This window comes from Dermacentor andersoni, chromosome 1, assembly GCF_023375885.2.
Source record: "Dermacentor andersoni chromosome 1, qqDerAnde1_hic_scaffold, whole genome shotgun sequence".
In the NCBI taxonomy this organism is placed as follows: domain Eukaryota; kingdom Metazoa; phylum Arthropoda; class Arachnida; order Ixodida; family Ixodidae; genus Dermacentor; species Dermacentor andersoni.
In genome coordinates, this window is record NC_092814.1 from 162,964,152 (window position 1) to 162,988,081 (window position 23,930).

A 23,930-nucleotide genomic window follows, 5' to 3' on the forward strand; every position below is an offset into this window, starting at 1 on the left:
TGATTAAATGACGGCGTGTCATAAATCTCATGCCGCACATGAGTGGAGTTACTGCACCGATACACGCCTTTCTCTCTCCTTTTGTTTCCACTAGCGCACTTGAAGCTACACAGTAGAGAAGCAAGGACAGCAAAGCCCCGGCCAAAAGGTGGGTTGTGGCAGTGAAAGGGCTCATCGCAGCACCTTTTGGCTGCCTCGGTAGACTACACTACGCAGCACACCACTGCCATCTCGGATGATGATGATGATGATATGTGGTGTTTGTTGGCGCAAGGGCCAGGTGTGGCCAAAGAGCGCCATGACAAGTGGTGATGTTGACGATGTATTATGGAGATGTGACTTGGCTGTAAACTGGCCTAAAAATTGTCGCTGTAAAGTGCGTAAAATCTACGTGCTATAAAATTATGGCGATGACTCATGACGAATACTTTGAACATTAAAATCCATCGTAAAAGAATGATGCAGAATAAAAGATATATGAGATAGTAAAATTACCTGGAGCACTGCTGCCTCACCGGAGCCCTTGAAACACAAGGGCCTAGAGGCGCGTGCTATACGAAAGAGCTATCACAGCGGCATCCTCTGAAGAGAGGACCCGCTACGAACACGTGGGGCTAAAAACATGCAAGACAACATCTTTCAGAAAACTTAGGACTGTGTTGGTGTCAAATAAAGGTTCTGGACCGAGTAGCATTACGGGATGTAGGGGGATGTGCTGCCGGTATGCTAGGGAAAAATGTTTTCTTCTTTCAGATTCGGCTGCCCGACACTCCAGGAGGACGTGGAGGACGGTCAGCCTCTCCCCGCATCTACCGCAGGTTGGAGGATCATTTTCAGTGAGTAGAAAGTTATGCGTGCCAAATGTGTGTCCTATTCTCAGGCGACAGAATAGGACATCTGTTCGCCGTGATTTTGTTACGGGGGGCCAAGAACCTAACTGTGGTTTTATCACGTGCAGTTTGTTATTTACTTCTGCGTCCCACATACGTTGCCAGTGGTTTCGCAGTTTTCTTCTTAAGAAAGGTTTCAGATCTGTGACAGGGACCGAAGCAGTAGGACTAACTGCATGCAATGAAATGGATGTGGCCATCTGGTCCGCTAGAACGTTACCCTCAATGCCCCTATGTCCGGGCACCCAGCATATAATGACATGCTGGTTAGACATATACGCTCTACAGAGAATGGAATAGAGCTCAGTTATTACGGGGTTTCTGTGTTTACAGTGTGACTTCAAGGCTTTTACGACACTTAGGGAGTCTGTAAATAAAATTGTCTTTTGAATATTTGATTTTCTGATATGTTTCACAGCCAACAATAGTGCATGCGCCTCAGCCGTAAATATACTTGTTTCAGGGTGCAGTACACCGGATTCCGAGAAGGATGGACCAATGGCTGCGTAGGACACCCCGGCATGCGACTTAGAAGCGTCTGTGTAAAACTCTGCGCACGAGTACTTGTGCTGGAGGTCCAAGAAATGCATTTTGATATGTGGCTCTGGCGCATGTTTAGTAACCTCTATAAAGGATGTGTCACACTCTATCAGCTGCCACTCCCAGGGTGGTACTAGCTTAGCTGGAGGCATTAAGCGTTGCTCGAGAACTGGGACATCCATTTCCGTGCAAAGTTCTCTTGCACGCAGTGAGAAAGGAAGTCTCATAGAGGGTCTGTTATGAAAAAGTGTTTCACACGTCAAGTCGTTAGCGGTTGTGAAACACGGATGTTCCTTATTAGAGCGAACCTTGAGAAAATATGTTAAGCTGATGTTTGTTCTTTGAAGATGGAGTGGCCACTCATCTGACTCTACATATAGGCTTTCAACAGGGCTTGTCCTAAATGCGCCAGTGGCCAAACGGATACCCAGATGGTGAACGGGGTCTAACATCTTAAGTGCGCTCGGTGCGGCAGAGTGATATGCTACGGCACCATAATCTAACCGTGATCGAACAAGGCTCTTGTAAATATTCAACAAACACTGTCTGTCGCTACCCCACGTTGTGTGGGATAGGATTTTAAGTAAGTTCATTGTTCTAAGACATTTTTCTTTCAGATGTTTTATGTGCGGAATGAAAGTAAGCCTGGAGTCAAGTATAACACCAAGAAATTTGTGATCTTTGTTTACAGGAATTTGTTGTCCGCCCAGTTCTACACAAGGATCTGGGACCAGGCCTCTCTTTCTTGTGAAGAGAACACAAGAACTTTTGTGGGGGTTGACTTTGAATCCGTTTTGGTCTGCCCACTTAGAAACCTTGTTCAAGCCTTGCTGTACCTGTCTTTCGCATACTGTGAGGTTGCAGGATTTGAAGCCTATTTGTATATCGTCTACGTATACGGAATAAAAAATGGCAGGTGGTAGTGAAGCACGTAGGGTGTTCATCTTAACGATAAAGAGAGTGCAGCTGAGCACGCCTCCCTGGGGTACACCAGTTTCCTGGGTAAAGGGACGTGACAGTGCATTGTCAACTTTTACACGGAAGGTACGATTGGACAAATAGCTTTCAATTATTTTCAACATATTTCCACAGATGCCCATTCCCGACAAATCTCGCAGGATCCCGTAACGCCATGTTGTATCATATGCCTTCTCCATATCAAGGAATATGGAGAGGAAGTACTGTTTGTGTACAAAGGCATCGCGAATATATCCTTCAATGCGCACAAGATGATCTGTTGTTGACCGCCCTTGCCTGAAGCCACACTGATAGGGATCGAGTATATTGTTGAATTCAAGGAAGTGTATGAGTCTGTGATTAATCATTTTTTCGAAGAGCTTACACAAACAATTCGTAAGAGCTATTGGACGATAACTTGCTGTCAAGGAGGGGTCTTTTCCTTGCTTCAGGACAGGAACGACAATCGCCTCTTTCCATGTAGATGGGAGGTATCCCGTAGCTAAAATAGTGTTGTAAAGTGTGAGGAGTGTAACTTGTGTGTCAGCATGTAAGTTTCTGATCATATCATACATGACTCTGTCAGGTCCCGGTGCAGTGCTTTTGCATGTGTTCAACGCAGCTCTCAACTCGGCAATACTGAAAGGCCGGTTATAGGGTTCATTCTGCCTGGAGTTTCTAATTATTGGCTTACATTCTTCTATCTGTTTATATTTGAGAAAGGACTGAGAATAATGGGTTGAGCTCGAGACGCCCTCAAAGTGCTCCCCAAGTGAGTCTGCCTGAGCTTGCAGGGTATCGCCTCGTGTGTTTACCAGAGGGAGTGATTGTGCTTGTCGCCCTATTATCCTAATAACCCTGCTCCAGACTTTGGCCTCATCTGTGTACGAGTTGATGCCCGATAAAAACTTCTGCCAGCTTTCTCTTCTGGCCTGTCGGCGGGTTCGCCTGCCTTCGGATTTTACTTTTTTAAAGTTGATAAGATTTTCTGCAGTGGGAGAAGCGCGTAGCAAACCCCACGCTTTGTTCTGTTTTTTACGTGCGATCCTACAATCGTCGGTCCACCACGGGACGCGCCGTTTGCACGAGAGGCCATTTGCTTGTGATATGCATTTAGATGCGGCATCTATTATAAAGGCTGTAAAATACTCCACAGCTGCATCAATTTCTAACGAGGAGATGTCATGCCATGAGATACCAGTAAGAGTTCGAAATTTGTCCCAATCAGCTGTCTCAATCTTCCACCGAGGTGTCTGTGGTGGATATTCGTTTTCTTGAGGTGTTCGTAGTAGTATGGGGAAGTGATCGCTTCCGTAAGGGTTCTTTGTAACTTCCCATTCGAGTTCGGGCAGAATAGAAGGAGAGACTATGCTGAGATCGATTGAAGAAAAGGTTCTGTTTGCTAGAGAGTAATATGTGGGTTCCTTCTTATTCAGAAGGCACGCACCACAAGAAAAAAGGAACTGTTCAACAAGACGACCTCGCGCATCTATACGAGAGTCGCCCCACAGGGAGCTGTGCGCATTGAAATCCCCAAGTACAACGTAAGGTTCTGGCAACTCGTTTATGAAGGACTGAAATTCATGTTTGCTTAGTTTGTAGTGTGGGGGTATATAAATGGAACATATGGTGACGAGTTTATTTAAAAGAACAGCTCGAACCGCCACTGCCTCAAGGGGCGTTTGTAGCTGTAAACGCTGACAGGAAATATTTTTATGAACCAAAATGGCAACACCGCCTGATGATACGACAGCATCATCGCGATCTTTGCGGAACGTGACATACGGTCGGAGAAAGTTTGTGTGTTGTGGTTTTAAGTGTGTTTCCTGTAGACACAGCACTTTTGGATTGTGTTTTTGGATAAGCTCTTGCACGTCATCAAGGTTCCTGAGAAGTCCTCTGACGTTCCATTGAATTATTGGTGTATCCATATTGGTAGTAAATAAGTGCTGTGTATACGGAAACAGAAGTATTAATTACAGAGATTTCAGAGCTTAGGTTTCAGAGCTCTTTCGAGGCCCTGTAACCGGGGTTTTACTCTTTTTGAAGCGTTCGAGGGAACCTCGACGCTCCTTAGGCGCTTGGTGCGCCTTGAGGATGGGTGTAGTGTCCATTGCCTCTTGTGAGGCGCCGGACACGTGCTCTTGCGAGCGAGATGTTTCCCGAGAGAGTCCCGCCTTGGAGGGCAAGACCCCTGCGCCCACCAGCCCGGAGGTCGATGGGGCTCCCTGAGGGATCTGGCTGCGCCGGCTGTTGCCAGCGCTGGAAGGGGCCGGGGATGTTGGGACAGCCTCGGCGGCGGCCACCTTCGGGGTCGGTGGTCCCTCATTCTGGGTCGACGGAGCAGCGCTAGCTGCAACCGCCGCGGGGGCAGATGGCGTAACTGCCGACTCACTGCCTGTGGGTCGGACAGCCGCCGGAGGCCGTTGTGACGTTGCCCCCTGACGCGCCACATCGGCAAAGGTTTTCTTGGGCAGGTACGATACCCGCCTGCGTGCCTCCTTGAAACTTATATTTTCCTTTACTTTAACTGTTACAATTTCCTTTTCTTTTTTCCAGGATGGGCACGCCCGCGAGTACGCGGCGTGCTCCCCATCACAGTTTACACAGTGGAGAGCATTCTCACAAGCTTCAGATGTGTGTTCGTGGGCACTGCATTTTGCACATGTTTGGCGGCCTCGGCAGCTCTGCGAGCTGTGGCCGAAGCGCTGGCATTTGAAACATCGGAGTGGGTTTGGCACGTACGGCCTGACACGGAGCTTGATGTACCCGGCCTCGATTGATTCGGGCAAGATACTTGATCCAAATGTAATTATTAGGTGCTTTGTCTGAATCTCTTTACCATCCCGCCTCATCTTAATTCTTCTGACATTGATCACATTTTGTTCGCTGAAGCCCTCCAGTAGTTCCGCTTCAGTCAGCTCAAGCAAATCATCATCTGACACAACACCACGGGTGGTGTTCATTGTGCGGTGCGGGGTTACTGTTATGGGGGTCACTCCAAATGACACTAGTTGCGGTAGTTTCTCATACTGTTTTGCATCGCGGAGCTCCAAGAGGAGGTCGCCGCTTGCCATCCTCGACACTTTGTAGCCTGGACCAAAAATATCAGTTAGGGACTTTGAAACAAGGAATGGTGAGATGTTTCGCACTGCTTTGTTTGGCTTTTCGGAATGAATAACATGGAAGCGGGGAAAGTTCTGGGTTTGGCGTCCAAAAAACTTGAAGACATCTTCGGTGCGCCCTCGTTTCTGAGGGCGATCAGTAAGGGAGGGGAAAGAAGTTTCCATGAAAAATGTATGCATTCGGCAACAGCGCCGACCGCCCACCACGGAGCCCAACGAGGGGACGCGGCAGAGCTTGCGTACAAGTCTGCACGACGCCAGTCGTACGCCGTCACTATAACCGAATATGGTGTACCCAAGGTTGGATAGCCACACAGGGTTAACCCTTGCCGCCAGGAGAAAGGAAGTAAAAAGAAGAGAGAAGGAGACAGGAAAGGTCAAAAAGTGAGAGATAAAGACGAAGATTCGAGGAGGGAGAGACAGGAAAAGGCGACTGCCGATGTCCTCCAGGTGGGTCAGCCTGGAGGTGCCGTCTATGTGAAGCCGAGGCCGAAGAGGTGTGTTGCCTCCGCCGGGGGGCCTTAAAGGTCCAAGCACCCAGCTTCGGCTCAACCCCCAGGATCCCCTTTTCCCCAGACACGGCTAAGCCGCGCACGGCTACACGCGGGAGGGTCCAACCCTCGTGTGCTCGGGTCCGTGGTGTCGCAACACACCAAACGCCTGCTTGCGCAGACGCCCCTGCGGGGTGCCATCTCGGAGACACGCAACAGATGCAGCTATGCGCAGTGCAAAGATGAATATTTTCCTGTCTTTGAGATCATTGTGTGAATCATTACAGCACGAGACGAGATGCCGATATGCGCCAAGCTGGTGGGGACCGAGTGGCCAGAGACAGGCGTTGTCATTGCCAATACAGCATCCCATGAACTACAATGCGTCTGATGCCACCAGAGTGAAATGCGATGCAGGGAACGGTGGCACGTTTGGGTTACCACTTATTAAAAGCGTGCAGTATTCTTTTAACGGCATTATGCCCCACACACCGTGAAACAGGTAGGTGAAGATGCTTATCGCAAGAGGATTGGTGGCGATAACTGTGAATGCAGCGTGGAAGGAGACTTGCTCAGTGAAATAAGAAACCGAGTGCACGGCTGCATTTTGGCATGAGACGGGTGGGCAGAGTATTGCAGGGAGGACTAGTGGCTACGGTTCTCATTACAGGCACCTTGCACCTTTTCCTTGTTTACATGAGATTTAGTGACAGTTTGGCAATGTAACGAACCTTGGTGCCAAAACATTGCATTTTTCAAGAGCCTATGAACTGTTTAAAAGAAGCGCAACTGTATTGGGTCATTCTTTGTTTTCAATAGAGATTGTGCAGAACAGGATCATATCAGAGAGGTTATACTCTATGTTCCTCTATTTAGTTTAAGATTAGCAATTATGCATTACAGAGAATTCTCTAGCAATCACAAAATCAGCCAACTGCTTTCAATGATGCTGCATGAAGACAGTGGGGAAATTGGATTAAGCAACTTTTTGCTGTGTTTGAGTAAATTGTAAATTCCCTGATGCATGCAACGCGGTAACATTTGGCTCAAATTTTTCCAGCAGCTTCTACTACAGAATGACAACGTTTCCTTTGTTCAAAAACTGTTTTAGGGCCCCTTTACGAGATGAGTGGGAAGAGCACCAAATGCCATTTTTCACATACTATAATCCACCACTGCATATAATCATCCGCACCCCCCCCCCCCCAATTACAACAGCCCAGAGAGAAAAAAAGATGCATAAAACCCGGGGAAATAACTGCATACAACAAAGCTCACAATTTTGGAAAAATAGTCTCCATTCGCAGATTTACAACCCATTCAGAGCCATTTCGCCCAGCAGCACTGCATCCCCGACATTTCCCCCCCCCCCCTTTTTTTGTATGGATTACACAAATGAGAATACGGTACAGCATTTAAGGGTAATCAGATGACAAACATTCCATATAACAATATTCTCAATATAACGAAGTACGTAGCTTTCTATAACTTCTTGTCCATAGAACACCATCTATTTCGAAGCTCAATCTGCTGAAGTGTGTTTATACAAGATTTCAGTATAACGAAATGTCACTGCCACAGCGATACTAAAGCTATAAATAGAAACTGTCACGGACGCAGCAGGTATCTCCCGATGCAAGAGTGCCTGTTTTGAGGTGGCAAAATAATCAAAATGGCAGCGGTGGTGGCTTCGATCAATGCCGTTTCAAACCTGCGGTCATGGCAAAAAGTCCAGAAAATCGGACGGCAAAGGGTTTTTGCGTCCGCCTTTTCGAATGTTCTTATACACCGACTCTCTGGCGTACGTGGTGGTGCCGCGAAGCCATCTGAATTATCGTACATGCCTAAAAAATCGGGTTTCTGGAAAATCAGTCGTTGACTGTAGTTTCATAACCCTATTGAAAACATTGCATTGCCATGAAAGCGCGAAAACGCCGCACTTTTGTGCAGTTGGCCCAAGTGGCACTTGAGTGGATGCAGCTAGGAGCATGCCAGTCAAATTGTAGCAAAATGGCACAAATGGCGCAGTTGGACCACCACTGATAAAATGCAAATTTCAACATAATGGAGTAAAACATGTACATTTTGCCAACTTCGTTATATTGAGGTTTGACTGCATTTCAAAGCTGTAAACAATTCTAAGTTTCTTATCCCGATTGCCAAAGTGCAATGATCACGTGGCATTTCTAAAGAAATAGCATTTATTTCTGATTTCGTAAGCTCAACAAAATACATATAGCAAAATAATTTCTTACTTGATCCTGTGCTGACCAGCTATCGGAACCACTGTTGAGAGATTTAGAAAGGAGAGTGTTTTCACTGCCTGCTATCTCTTTTAACTTGCTCATCCTTATTTTGTGAACACCTGCCAGGAAAAAAAAGGAAACAATGCCACCTATGCACAGAAATACACAAAAGCCACAAAACAATGTGCATGTGTGCATACAGCCTACCCTCCATTAAAGCAAAACTCCAGCTATTTTCTTATATCTACTGATAGCAACGAAATTTGCACATTGTGTTCTGCTGGAAATTAATCATGCGCCATTAACAGTGCTGTTTAGTTTGACACTCCGGAGTCTACTCTACCCCCATGAAGACGCACCATGCTCATTTTATGAAGGGACTGCAATGCACGGCATAGCATGTGCCACTAAGCACACAATGGTGGCTTCTTAGACAAGAGCAAAGTTGCTGAACATTTAAAATATGCCTTAATTGTCATGCCCAAACTTGTGCCGGAAGTTTTATTGAAGGGACATTCATTATGCTCTAAATCGGAAACAGGAATTTAGTAGAATTTATTTTGCAAGGTGCACACATGTACATGAGCTGGGTACTACTGTATTTATTCAAACCTAGGCCGTTAGTTTATTTTTTTTCTTTTCTCAAATAATCATATACCAAGCTCTGGGGTCGGCTTAGATTTGAGGATTTTAAAAAAGTGTGCCAGTTAGCAACTGAAAATGATAAATATGGTGCATAGCTAGCGCCATCTAGAAAAGTCAGTATCGCAGCTGCTATTAGCCACACCAGTAGCCAACTGAAGTACATGAGCGACATCGCTACTTTGACCTGTGTCATATCACCGTGCGGTGTGGTCCATACCATGGTGTTATCGTAATGGCACCAAACAGGCGATGCAACTATAATGCCGCTTTCAAACGGGAAGTTGTGCTAGCCGCAGAGGCACCGTCAAACGTTCAAGCCTGGCAAGGCTTCAGCATCCACGAGAAAAACGTCTGTCGTTGCAGGGAGCAACAGGGGACGCTTTTTGCATGTGCCACAACGAGGATATGAGACCGATAAAAAAATAAATGCACGATAATAGGGAGTAGCTGTTCACCGAGATCACGCTGCGTTTTAGTGTGTTCAAGCCGTGCTGCACTGTCTGCGTATGCATGGGTGCGTCTGCAAGCATATGTGTGGTCTGGGCTATAGGGACGAGGCTAACAGTGCTCACGACGTAGAGTGAGCTCGGCATGTCCGTATTAAATAAATACTGTTATTTTGTGAATGCTGTCAACTTCTTTTTTGTTCGGCCTTCATGTCGAGGTAAGTTTATTATTTTTTTTTGTTTGGCTTCGGAGATTCGGGGGTAGGCTTAGAATTGGGACCGGCCTAGATTCAAATAAATACGGTGTTTTTTTTATTGTTGTATTTTTTCCACACTTCCGACATTTGGGGGTCTGCTTAGAATTGAGGACGGCCTAGATTCGAGTAAATATGTTATGCACAAATTCTGGGAATAGCAGCAACAACTTCAATTTCACAGAGCTCACCTGCCACTTCACCAGCTTCATTGAAAGCCACAGAAGCTTCCGTGACTGAAGAAGAAAGCAAGAGGTTACATTCTTGATCGGCAGATGTTAGTGAAGATAAAGAAGCCGTCCTAATTTTTAGAGTTGAATCACCAGAGAGCCTGAAAATTGCACAACAAAATAGGGTGAAGGTTACAAATCAACTGAACCAATGAGGTGGCAAACCTATAATGTGCTCCTAAGGAAATGACTGGTGGATATATGCGAGTAGCAAGGTCAGCCTAGTAAACCCTCAAAATTTACATTTTACCTTTCATTAGGAACTGTGCCGTCTTGGCCTGCAGATGAGACAGCCATGGTAGCACTCTGCTGGAAGTCCCCACCTAGCACTTCAACACTCAGGTCAGAAGAGAAACAACGGTTGTCTTGGTCCTGAGACTTCGCCCTGACATGGACAGCTGTAGCCCGATCTCCTAAAAACTCAATGTCCACTTCCACCTAGGTAGCAAAATGACAAAAGCCCCAGTCACAAACTGCAGATTCCAGAATTTTCACTAATCCAAACATAAAATTTTCTTAACCAAAATTAATATTATGATTAAATTTGCATGCTGAGGAAGCAGAGGTGAAATTATGCCGTTTTCTTCATGGATGAAAAAGTCATTTAGCACAATTGGCAACTGATATTAACGTTATCTCCTTGCGGAAGAAAGCTCACTAGAGCATTATTAGTGAAGCCTTTGCTGCAATGATTTAAAACTCTGAACACACAAAAGGGTTAAATTCAAGCAGATAACCCACCTCTGGAATAGGCACCCGCCAGAACTGGAATGTGTTGAAGTTGCTCTCTGCTCCAGAATCCAGATGAAGAACTAGCCTATGCCTGTCTCCTTCAACTGACAGAGGCTCCTTAATCCCAAAGTTCTGAGTGGGCTCTTTTTTCTCCCCTGATACATCTTTTTGGGGCTCGTTTCCTTCAAACAATCCTTGTGCAACATCTTTTTGAGGCTCGTTTCCTTCAAACAATCCTTGTGCAACATCTTTCAGAGGCTCGTTTCCTTCAAGCAATCCTTGTGCAACATCGTTTTGGGGCTCGCTTCCTTCAAACAATCCTTGTGCAACATCTTTTTGAAGCTCGTTTCCTTCAAACAATCTTTGTGCAACATCTTTTTGAGGCTCATTTCCTTCAGACGATCCTTGTGCAGCTGAGATGGAGTCTGCCACCTGCAAAAACAGTAATTCTTGCAGTCAGCTACAGTGCAGAAACAGTGCTAGACTGCTAGGTGATAAACTATGTACACTATACTTCATCTCACAAGTCGTTTACAGCACTTTGGAAGCTGCATGACTACTTGGCCAAAAGGAAGGCCGTATGCCCCTGAAAATGTGTTCATTCGCGCTTCAGCCTGCGCTCAGTGTCTGCTTGCCATCCTGTCGATATATGTTCCACAACTGATGACACAAAAAAGTTTCGGTATTTTAACCAACCAACCTGAATGTGACAGACTTTCCTTCATCTATATGCTTTCTCAACAGTTCTTTACCACCTCCTTATCCATTAGTAAGGGCAAACGCCCTTATATATGTTGACCAGCGCTACATCATCTGCTGAGAGTCTGGCATTTGCTTGCCGCCATCATCACATAGCATACTAGAGTGGAGTAGTAAATTAATGATACAGTGAACAATTGGGCATTTATAACATTCCGCATTGTTAACGCATCACCAGTGCTGATGCAGTGGCAGACATCTGCTTACTGGAAATCAAGGCTCTTTCATGACTCAACAATGCCTCTAAGTCCTAGCCGCACCAAACTACACCTGATCTCAATATTCAGATGCCTAATAAACATGCTTAATGCTTGGCCCACAGCACGAGACGAGACTATGCAAGGGCTGATTTCACCATTTATTTCTTGGTGTCGATGCAAAGAGCAAGTAAATAGCGCAAATTCAGATCACAGCGGGCAGTCTGCACTCTATGGGCACTGCCATGTTGGTACGTAATCTACGGGATCATGGGTACCGGCACTTACAATTATTAACGCGATAATGCGGCCCCATGATGCAGAAAAGTCGGCGTCGGCATCATTTCTACAAAAACAATTTTGAACCATGCATACCCAACCATGTAGGCCCTTTATGTAGCGCAAGAAAGTTACTGAACTAACTGAATTTCTGAAGGTAAAATATGTGAGAAAAATCTAAGTACAACTTACAAACAACCTACAGACATGATGGCGTCTGATTGTAATTTGGGTATATGAGAAAACATAACTCTGTTAAACTCAAAACACATGCCCCATTTCCAGCATTTCTACCATTCATAGAGCGGCCATGGCCTCCCAAGAATTGCACGCGCTGGTGCATGCAAATCTCAAAGGCCATAAAGCAGCGCACCCAGTTTCTTGCAACACTTCCAGATGGTGCTTGCCTCTGCCACATCGTAGACTTACTGCATATGTTCCCCTAGGGGAGCAGAGTTGTGTCTGAACGCACTGCTTGCGCCCCTATTCACTAAATCTGGTCACATGCGCAAAAAGCATTCTTTTGTGGGAAAGCATACTACACGGCTGCGCTTGCATTGCCGCCCGTGGGCCCCAGTCATCGCGAGCCTCTGTGCGGTGCCGCCTTTGCGAGCCTCTGCCTGTGCTTCTGTAGCCTCTGCCACGCCATTGTTGGATGTGTTGGTGTGTTTAGTGCAATTTGGATGGACGTTCTTTTCGTTGCCCTATGGTGCAGCGTCAAGATTAATATACGGTGCTTCTCAGTTCTATGCGATGTTTCTCAGAATTTGTAATTGAGACTTCTGTCTATTTACATTGCCAGTTTTACTAGTGAAAGTGAACAAGGCAGCACCATTCCTGCGACTCATGAATCTAAAGCAAAACATTGGCAGTGACGAGTTTTGAACCTACGATCTCAAGCTCAGATTCCGAGAGTATTCAACAATTTTGTTAACCAGCCTTTTCTCTCCCCTGCAGTATCATATACCGTAAAAACCCACGTATAATACGAACCCGCATATAGTACGAGGTGAAATTTTTGGGATGCGAAATGGAAAAAAAAGTTGTCTGCGATAATATGAGTTAGGAAAACTCGAAAACATTTAAATTGCACTCCGCACTTCAATCACCGTCTTCCTCAGCTGTGCTCTCTTCGGATAGTTCTTTGTCGGACATACTTCCCAGAGGTACTCATCCTCTGTGCCATCGAGCACCTTCTTGATGCCGCACTTCTTGAATGCGCGACGCACAGTCCTCTGGTATGCTGGCCAATGTGTTCCCAATCCACTTGTATAGTGCGGCTGGCGAAGCCCGCTTCAGCTGCCCAGTCGGCGTCACTGCAGACTCACCTGCATAATCCTACGCCTCCAATCTACGTAACGCCGCTTGACCACGTCCTTGAACGGCTTGTTTATGCAAACACCTAAAGGCTGCAGCTGAGACGTCATCCTAACCGGGATAATGACGAATTCAGTGCCAGATTCACGCAACAGCCTCTTCATTGAGTTGGCCAAATGGCAATGAAATTCGTCCAGCACGAGGATGGACGGGAACGACAACAGTGCGCCAGGCCGCCTTTGCCAAACTGACTTTATCCAGTCGAGCACAAGATTCTCGTTCATCCTGCCTTTCTCATGGCATCTCGTTGCCAGTGGAGTGGACAAACTTGTTTAGAGCCCTTTTCATACATGAGAGATGACATGTCCAGATAAACCGGCGTTTGGTCAGCATTGCCGATTTGCCCTAGCTTGAAGTTCTTGGACTTGCGCAGTGAAATAACGTGGCACTAGAAAGCCACAAGCAGCTCTTCGATTCGGGCAGCTTTTGTGAAATCAAAGTTCGGCGGCGTAAGCAAAAACCAGCACGGCACATGTAGCGATAAATCCAGTGCTTGCTTGCTTTGAAGGCGGAGCTCAGTAGCCCTTTTTCTCTTGCAAGCTCCTTAGCTTTTGCCTGCATAAGCTCCATGCTCACAGCTAGATCACAGCTGTTGGCATACGAACTCCGTCAGGGCAAGTTCGATTTCTGGGAGTGTCCCAATCTTCGGGCCGCAAAAGCTTCTTCGCATTCCACTGCACACGAAAAGGGCTTCCTTCTGTCGACGCCATCCGCGAATGCTTCCCTCACTGAGGCCAAACTGCCATCCCGCCGCACTGTTACCAGTGTAAATGTGGCCACTATCGTTGCCGCTCGCCATTTGTTGCGTGCCCACGAGCGCAGACGAGAAGAATCGAAAGGCGCCCTTTCTGTTGATGTTGACTAAAACCATTATGAAGCCTACAAATAATAAAGCCGAGGTAAGTTTGGCTGTAGCTTTTTTTTTTTTTTCCTCCATGGAAGTGGGGAAAGTGATGAAAGGAATGAAATGGGGCATCTGCTTAAGAATGTTAGGTAAATGCAGACCGCTTGGCACGTCTTCAAGAATCGTTCGCGTAGCATTCGACAGATGGTAAGCGCGATCATTAGCTAGATTTGGCACACGACATATCGCTGCGACAAGTTCAGGGTGCGATCATTACATGGGAAAGAAACAAAATCGAATTTTGACGACAAAAATTCAGGGGTGCGATCATTACGTGAGTGCGATCATTGTGCAAGTAAATACAGTACATATTGTTCCACCGCTCGACTAACCAACGCGACATCACGAGCAAACAAACATTCTGACCGTCGCCAGCCGTGTCAGACTTCGGCCCAGTGTGGCAAAGGACGTTGGCCTGCGTGGTTCCGACGCAGTGTGGGCGTCCACCTCCAATGAGAGCAATGAGGTTGTGGTCTTCCACAGAGACCCACCCGCGTGGCACTGGACGCGGTCTGGGCCAGTCGGCCGTTGTGCTGCTGACGTGGCCAGGCGACCACCTTTGTTGCACGGGACAACAACCAGTTTCCGCAGCATGGGGTTGGACCGGGGATCCGGAACACAGCCACGGCGACGCAGTCGAGGCTGTCATGCTTCTCAACCACATCAGCAATGCCAGCTCATCTCCGCCCGCCGTCTCCTTTTTCTTAATTTCTTCTTTTCTCTCGCACTTCCCATGCTTCTCACCTGCTGGTCCCTTCTCCGTTTTGCCCACTCATTACAATGTCCAATTCTTTAGCAGGGTTATATCGAAATATGCCCTATATCGAACTGACAGGGTTTTTTTTGCAAGTTCGATATAGCCAGGTTCGACTGTATTACAAATTCGGCTAAAAGTGACAGCACCACAACATCAGAACCATACTGGCCTCATTCCTGCTAAAGGTATTTAAGGCAGAACCGGCCTATTGTTGGAGACTCCACCAGCCACCCCATCGGTCTAGTGCGCTCTTTGGTACAACTACTTGTACGCCATTACCTGCTATATGTACACATTGTATAAAGCTTTTCATCTCCTCTTTGTCTGCTCCAAGGGTTCGTCACTCGTCTTCGACTCCGAGTCGCAATACTGTGTAGCTGCCATCCATGATCATGTCGATAGCAACGGTGGTTTCTTCCGCAGTTGCAGTTAACGACACTTTCAGATTCATTTTGACTGTGCATGCGTCGGCTGCGCGCCTTCAGAACTAGAAGGTCGCCATCCATGATCGTTTCGACAGCGGCCGCGGTTTCGTTCGCACAAGCTTTTGAGGACGAAGAGCACTAGCTACATCGCGATGGATGGCGACCAGCTCACTGGCGAAGAAATAATCGGGATGTGCGCACAGTAGTAAAAAGCCTGCCTCACATAAAGACTCTCAGCGCGGCCGTGCTTTAAATTTACTGCTATGGATCAACAAGATGATAAGAACTACAGCTTCCACGCTGCTTTTGTGCAACATAAAGACAGGATTGGCTCATTCATTCAGTGATGAAAAGGGTGTTGATATAGTAAACATTTGTTTGTTTTCTTGATGCCATTGACAATGACATTCGGTAAATTCTGAAAGTTTTTTTTTGGCTGTGAAATCAGAATTAAGGAGGCTTTACTGTTAGAAACATTAGGCTGTAACAGCAAGGGTAAGCCTCCACATAAGCACTGACTTGCAAAGCATACATGTTTCAGCTACTTTGTTGCCCATGTACCAGTACCTTTCTAATGTGCAGCTTCTCAGCCAATGTATAGCAAAAAAAGAATCTAAATGCTGCTGAACGCCTTCATTTAGTCATCAGGTCATTGCTACAAAAGCAGGAAAACATGCCAGTGAATGTGACAGACATGTGAGTGAGCCAAGCGGTAAGCTTCCTGCTCTACTAAAGACGGCGGTCAACAAGGCAATATGCAAATGCAATCTGGGACTCGCTGTACTCTTGTGGAAAATTGTGCAACATTTGGCCTGCAACCTGGCCAACATGCTCTTCACAGAGCAGCAAAGAAGGATATCTTGGGAAAGAAAGGCTAGCAAAGCACTTCAGACTAAAGGAAATACACTCCAGAAGCCCTGCATCGCATGGGACACCATCGACTACAGCCCTGGTGTCTTTTGATAAAGTAAAATCTAAGGTAAAACTTTGAAAGCAGTTTTCTCAAAACATTTTCCTGCCTCCTGCTCAGGCTTGTCCCACTGATTTCTTCACAATTAGCTAGGTGTATTTCAATTCCGTTTTTGTTACTATGTTCTTTGGAGTAGTTCAGGGTGCGACATTCTTGCTTTTCCAGTGCAACCTTTTCTGATTAAATAATGAAATAAGAAAATCATGTGGTAAATAAAAATTCAAAGACTGTCACGCCCCCAACTATTCATTCTGAAAGCCCAAGATAAAGGCTTGTATATAGAAAAGTTGCAGAGATATTCTATGATAACATCACAGAAACATTACCACTACCTCTGCCAATTTTTATCAAAATCCATGAGGAAATAAGTAAGTTGATTTCGAAAGCCCTGTCTCCCCTTAAAGCAAGAAAATAGTAAACATGCCACGTCAGTACGCCTTTAAGCCTCTCACGCCCTGCCTGGTTCTCATAACTTTCACATCATTCAGGTAGCAGAAACAAGCATGCGCACAAAGCAAGCACCACTCCCTGCTCACAAATTAACAGCGCTAGCAAGCATGCATGCATGCATACATGCATGCAGAGACAACCTACTGCTTCTGCACTGCAGCCTGCAGCAATGTCTTGTGGCTTATCAGGCACAACCACAATGGGAGGGCTGCTCTTAGGGCCACGAGTACCCTCTGCAGTGGCCATACGGGAGTTGGCACGGCAGGGCTCCCCCTTGTCATCTCCACACACTGTCTGCTGCTCTCCTTTCTCTAGCAGCGCAGAAGCCACTTCATCTTCATCCACTGCAGCCACCTGACACCACAGCACACTGTTAGGGCCATCACACCACAATAAGTTACAATTGCTACTTCAATGGCTTCAGCCAAGATACCTGCAAATGCAGCTTGTAAGAACTGTTGATCAAAAGGAATTGAAATGCAGATCTATAGGCTTCACAGTTGTTAACATAGCTAGCACTGCACAGCATCGCTCTTAAAGGGACACTAAAGGCAAATATATCAACGTGAGCTGTTAAAATACTATTCCAGAAATCCCTCAGCACGTTTTGTGCCATGAAAACACTTTTTAAGAAGTAATCACTTCTCAAGGGTCCGAATTACTTTAGCGCAATTCAAATCACCTGCCACGAATAAGCAAGTGCGACATTCCGTAAGCTATCACCGCCCTTTACTGCCGTCGGAGAGTAAAACCACACCCTACAGCTGGCACTACTGTTTTTTGCATAAAATGTGGCAGCACAGCTTCACACTTGCTATCCTCGATGACAGAAATACATAAATGGTGAAATCAGCCTTCGCTTCGTCTCATCTCACATTGAATACAGTGCAGTCGAAAAACATCAAGAATGAAAAATCTGATCATTATAACCGATCATCGTTATATCTGGACTGCCGTTAAAAAAGAAAAAAAAAAGCTGCCGAACATGCCCTTCTAGCTCCGAAACCAAATTTGCCACATGATAAAAAATTGACATTCAAGAAAATTGTGTGTGAAAAATCGAACGTCTATTTATACCTCTAGACAGCGTGTCCAGCGTTGGCCACGCTGAAATAGGTACAGTAAAACCTCGTTAAACCGTACCCGCTTAAGGGGAGACGCTCCTCAGAAACCTTTTTTTAAAAATATTAATGCTAGACAAATGAAAATTGTACCACTTATATAGCTTGACATCATTCCAAATCTGTTCTTAGTTTTAGGATAGCTTGATGCTTTCATGTCCTAAGTGCCATGCATAAGTGAAAAACAGTGCATGTTTGTGCAGCTACTGGATCTAGCAGTTGGCATGATATAGCAGTGCAAAATGGCTTTTCTTGTCCCTAACACTCCACTGAGTGCTAATAACCAAGATAATGCAATTCCCTTGACAGGCAACATTTTGAGAGAATTTCATATCTGATGCTTCGTTTTCAGTGACTGGTACCCAAGGGTATTGAACATTTCCATTCTTAAAAATAAACTGGTTGCACTAAAATCTAGATCAGTGCATTCTACACATCTTAAAGATGATGCACACCAAATTTGGTCTTGATTGGACCACAATAAGTACATTAAATGTCATGCACAAAAGCCATGTTTGGCCAAAAATATGAAGCTGAGAAAAACACGATTGAAAGTTATAAAAGTTCTTTATTTGTGTTGTAGCACTGAAATCTATATAAAAATTGCACATAATGCAGGCCAGGGTATCTAGATCCAGTGCACTACTTTAGAATTCACCAGCGCCATATGTTGTTCTCTCATAAAGTCTTCGTGAGCACCATGCTGACCCACTTCCTGCGCTGTTACTTTCCGAGCCAACTCCAAGTTCAGCCACTGCTTTTGTAGCAGCGAGGTGCACTTTCTTTGTTATGGCGGTGAACGATTTATGGTGCATCGGTTTTGGTAAACCAAGAACTGCACAAAATCGGACGAGTTGATTGTGTACAGCTCTATATGCGCGCGCCGCAACCACTGCCTTGATATTCACGGCGAAACTCTTGGGCTGGCCGAAGGGTGCGCTCCACCGTTAGCGTCGTCTACCGGAGATGCACGCCGCGGCGAATACGTTGACGAGATAACGGACGTGGTACACGCTGCATTGTTGCAACATAACCACAAAAACGACGCGAGTCGTTTCCGTTTTTTGGCCAACTCACGGATAAAAAGGTCGCGCCGTCCGCACGCCGGACATGCCGCGGCGCTCACGTTCCCGACGCCGATCTCGCAGATAAAGGTGCTTGCCGTCTCCTCGCCGCTCCTATCTTGATTGTCGAAGATTATCTACTTTTTCTCCGATGCGCTGACGAATTCGTCCGCGCTGTCAACGAAACTTGAGCGGCCGGCCGGCTCTGAACCGTCGAAAGCATCGCCGTCACCAAGGTTAGGCTTAGCTGCCGCGGACGCCTCCATTGCACGCCGCTTTACTTTGCGGCGAGTCCCCTTGAACTTGTGCTTCGACCGATGCTTTCGAGATTGAAAATCGCGTTTCTTCACGGGATCCATCGAAACAAGGAGCAGAAAAATGCCTCAAAGCCTGGGAACAGGTCGAGAGAGCGGCGCGTCGCAGAAAGAGCAGACAACCTGCGGCCGCGTCGTGTGCTAGCAGCCAATGGCGTGGCCGGAATCGCACCACGTGATTTAGAAATCCAGCGAAAGCGCTCGATTTTGGCGGTGAAATGTTTTTATTATTACTTCCCGGCGAGATTGTGACGCGGCAAAGCCGACCTCAGAGAAAAAGCGTAGGCCTACTGCCTTGCACAAGCCCAATAGCTTGCGACGCCGCGATTTGACGCATCGCGCGCTGAAAAATGGGCCAGATTTGCACCTTTTCTCGCCACCTCGGGTGTTTTCACCGCGCTTATTTATAATTTCCCAATCATTTACGGCTCTGATTTCATTATATGTGAAAGAGGAGGGATCAATCTTGCTGAAACAGTCAAAAACATAAAACTGACTTTTCTGATGAAAATCGCCGTTTTTCGACCCGCGTCTCCCCTTAAACAGTAGTTTCGGTTTAAAAGTAGTAAAGTCAATTCCCCGACTCAGCGGCCATTGAACATAATGTATTTAGTATCCGCATAAACCGTACCAGCTTATTGCATACGCATCGGTTAAAACGTAGCGTTTCCACTTTTCGTCGCGCAAACACGGCGGTGCGTCGTCTCCACCGGGCGGTCCGGCAGAACAACAAGCCTCAGAGATCGGTACAACGGCCTCCAAGCGCCCTGTGCGCTTGCACGTGAAGCCGCATCAACATCAACATCATTTCGACGCCGTGCCAGAGAGCGAGAGAGCGTTATGGCGTCGTGCGAGCGAGGACTCGCGTCATGCCGAAGCTTGGATAAAAAAGACGCCGGGTGCTCAGCATAGAAGAAAAATTAGACATCGTCCGTGCTATCGAACGTGACACGAAGAAGTCGGCGCTGGCCCGCGACATGGATCTGCTGTTGACTACAGTGTGTGGCATGTGGAATGCGAAGTTGCTCGGCAGCGCTGCTGCGACCGCGAACAGATGTCGGCTACGAGGTTCGACTTTTCGCCATCGTTGCCTCTGTTGTTGCCGAAGTGTCGACTAGCGACAGTGATGAGGACGACACGGAAAGCGACAGCACGGGCGATTCAGGCCCGACAGTGGCAGAAGCTGCGCGTTACGTCAGCCTCGTGAATGCAATCGTCGCAACGAGAACAGGGGCGCGATAACGTAACTATTCCAAACAAAAAGTTTTCCGAACTCCGGCACCCGGCAATGAAAAAGGCGCCCCGGAACTTATGCAGCACTAGTGCGCGCGTGCACGGAGAATACGTAACGCCAACGAGGAATCTGCCGTGCGAGTGTTTGCCGAGAGGAGGGGGGCTGGCTGAGAAGCTGGCACGCAGCTTGAGTAAGTTTGAGGCTGCTGTCGTCGTGCTAGGCCGCCGCGGCATCAAACGAAAATAACACTTATGTCGCGCGAAGTGAATAAATACTGCATGTTTTTTCCCCTTTCATCGCACTCTCTCCGAGTTCCGTTTTCTACAGGTAAGTGGGCGATGTCATGCTATTTCGGTTAAACAGTACTACCGCTTAGTACGTACTTTTTCCGAGCTCCGGCCGACTACGGTTTAACGAGGTTTCACTGTATCTGCACTTGCTTTCACTAAAGTTTCAGGTTCACAACCGCGGCGTGCATAGCATCCAGTGGCGGCTATAATTTAGCGTACATGAAATTAATGAGCCGCTCAAACGAAGACAGTGCACTTTACGTGAACACTGCTGTTTGTGTCAAAGACGGGCCACTGTCAATCCCGTCGTCACCTCCGTCGCACAATGCCGCAGTCTGTCGCGACAACGATCGCCCTGTCGGAGATTCTTTGCAGAAAAAGGCAGCACTATCTACTCAGAAACTCCTCCATCAAAGCACCATCTATTTTATTGCTAGTAGCGACGTGCCCCCAGAGATCGGTAATGTCAGTGGCTGCTACATGTGGGAAATTTCCCCCTGGCCCACAAGGTCCACCATTTCCACTGATTGACATGGCCACTGGTTCTAGCCTTCATGATTGTGGCGCTTGCGATTTTCAGAATTGTCAATGTTGTTGGCGCACCCACTGCTGCTTCGGAGGTGCATTTCAGCGCTCGCCGAGGAAGAGAGGGAGATTGTAGAACAGGAGCGCAGGCGGGATTCGCTTTTCGCTTCTCGCTCAATCGTGTACAAACCGTGCCCTTCGCTTACCTCAATTTCTTGCTTACCAAAGCTCTGTTCTCTATAACACTGATGCCTTATGGCATTCTGAATACCAATCTACCAATTTAGCTTGACTTTAAACAAAGACAAACTAAAGATGAATTCAATGATGAACACTGTTGTGTCGTTTACTGCAAGAAAATATATGCAGGCATGCAGTAAAGGCATGTTGCAACAAAACTGATTTATTCCAATTATAGCTTTAGTTAAAGTGTTGCACAATCTAGACTCAAATTATTGAATTCTAGATCCATATACTCAATGCCAAAGGGCAGCGGACTCGTTTGTGTAAAAACGCAAAAGCAGATATCTTGAGGTGCCCAGGAGACAGCCTAGACCTGCTCATCCCTCCTACCTTGCTAAGGGCACATGCCACTTCTCACTTTTCAGTGACGAAATGCAAAGAGCTGCAATTCCAATGATACTGATGGGGTGAACCCTTTGCGTTAATGGCAGTAAATTTTGGCTTGCATTTTTGACAGAGAACAATGCTTGCCATCATTTTTAAAAGTGTTTAACACTGTACGCTGTGGAGAAGCAATGGAGGTGGTCAACTAGAGAAAGTGACCTTTCGGTAACACTGCTGCGTTATGCAAATGCATGGTCTAAACGCCACCAGATACAGCCACATTTTTGCAACACTGCACTTTTTTAGTAACTCCACAGACTTATCTTGCTTATCTTTGGAAAGTACCTCAAGGTGTGCAACGCACACACACATGTGGCTCCCTATATAAATCTGCAAGCTGCATGCTGTTAGTGTTAGCGCAAAGCGGTGCTCAGTGGTATCTGTAGAGGGTTGTGGCTGCACCCCTACGTGGTGTTCACTGTAAAGTAATTCAGCCATCGAGGATGTGTACTTCATTTTACTACAGGCAAGTTTGGTGTAGTGGCGTTCGTTGTAGAGGCGTTCAGAATACATAAAAAATACAAGAATCCTTTGTTACACAGGTCATTTTGTTGTAGAGGCATTAGACTACATCTTTCTGTTCAAAACTGTGTGTCCGCACCTAGTGCACAGACATGTGTTGCCAGTGACTAGCATTATCAGTAAAATTGCACTCTAGGTTTCACAGCATGTTCCATATGCAGTTGGCAGAAATGTAGTGCATCAGCACTCCAGCAACAGTGCAGCAATTGAGCATGCCTTTACAGCTAGATGAAACCATACAACATCTCAAAAACATCTCAACAAACCCCCTCTCCGACTTGTATACAGATGCAACTATTATCACAAGGCTTGTTTGCAATACATTGGCAGTCATGTGTAAACAGAAAAGAAATGTACCAGGGCGCACATCAGAATCAGCTACACATTGTCATGTGCAAATAGATAAAAGTATTCAGGTGCTCACCTCGCCACAGCGCACTAGATCTGTAGCTGGAACCACAACAGTGCTGGCAGGAGGCAAATCACTGGTATGGATGCTTTCCCGAAGACCAGGCTTCTCCAAAGGCAAGGGCAATGCAGGGGCGTCTGCTGGGCTGGGTGCCTCTCCCGCAATAAAATCATCTGACCGACATTCTGGTGTTCGCACACTAACCACCCCATCCTCACTGCAGTAGAGTCCTGTGCGCAGTGGGTCAGCAAATGTCGAGATGAATGGTCCCAGAGCTTGGAAGGCAGCTATCCGAACCTGCAATGAAACTCAAAATTTTAATACATGTGGACTTCAAACAACTATTTTACAGTTCAACTGAAAACAAAAATACGTAGGCACTTAAAGGCTATGGATGTAAGCGTGAAATATCAATCTTACAATATTTTGATACCTTCAACCTTCTGACTGCCACTCCCATAACTCGCAAATCCACCCTAACACAGCCCCTGCCACTCCAGGGTATTTTTTTTGTGTTTTCAGTGCACTCCTGTCCACTCCAGAAGCGACTCGTACAAAAAGTAACATTCTGCACCTGGTGTGCCATATACAAAGAGGCCATCTAAAGACAGAAAAAGTCAGTTTCTCCCAAAAGGCAAAGCATCGATAGTGACAGCAAATTAGTGGACAGCTATAAGAAGTAAGGATGGCAGTTTTATCGGCCATATAAACTTGCAAACATAGGCATCCTAACTAAATTAACAAGCATGATGTCCCACGTGCACAAGCAACCATGAACAAATCTCACTATATTCGCGGAAACTTCCTGTAAAAACATTGGAGCCTAGCGCACAATGGAAGACTGCATGCTTCCTTCCCACTTTCCTCCACTGTGTGCACAAGATTGAGCCACAATCGCCAGCTCACCCTCGCACGCTTTCACTTGCACTTACAGCGTACAGCACGCAGCTACAATTTTATCACCCTTGGACTTTATACGGAGCCTCATGGCAACAGCGACGCAGACAGCAGAAATGTGCCTGGAGTGTCCAAACAATTGAGAAAAAAACATTACATTTATACATACCTGACTAACATGATGGAGCAGCATCACGTTCCATAAAGTCCAAGTGTGATAAGACCCTATTGCACCATGCCCACTGTGTGCTTT

The 23,930-nt window shown here is 46.4% G+C and overlaps 1 protein-coding gene across 9 annotated transcripts in view; it reads right to left on the reverse strand.

Annotated features, from left to right (window-relative positions):
* Positions 1 to 23,930, reverse strand: part of LOC126547350 (serine/threonine-protein phosphatase 4 regulatory subunit 1-like) — a 210,864-nt gene that overhangs the window by 32,994 nt on the left and 153,940 nt on the right. For 8 of the 9 annotated variants that reach the window (XM_055062682.2, XM_055062686.2, XM_055062684.2 and 5 more), the window contains 6 exons: positions 22,796 to 23,077; positions 16,819 to 17,028; positions 10,566 to 10,988; positions 10,075 to 10,262; positions 9,786 to 9,925; positions 8,259 to 8,368 (listed from right to left, as the gene is read on the reverse strand). In XM_055062682.2, coding sequence (XP_054918657.2) covers positions 8,259 to 8,368; positions 9,786 to 9,925; positions 10,075 to 10,262; positions 10,566 to 10,988; positions 16,819 to 17,028; positions 22,796 to 23,077 — 1,353 coding nt within the window. The remainder of the gene's footprint in view (positions 1 to 8,258; positions 8,369 to 9,785; positions 9,926 to 10,074; positions 10,263 to 10,565; positions 10,989 to 16,818; positions 17,029 to 22,795; positions 23,078 to 23,930) is intronic. The other variant, XM_055062685.2, reaches the window with a different exon arrangement.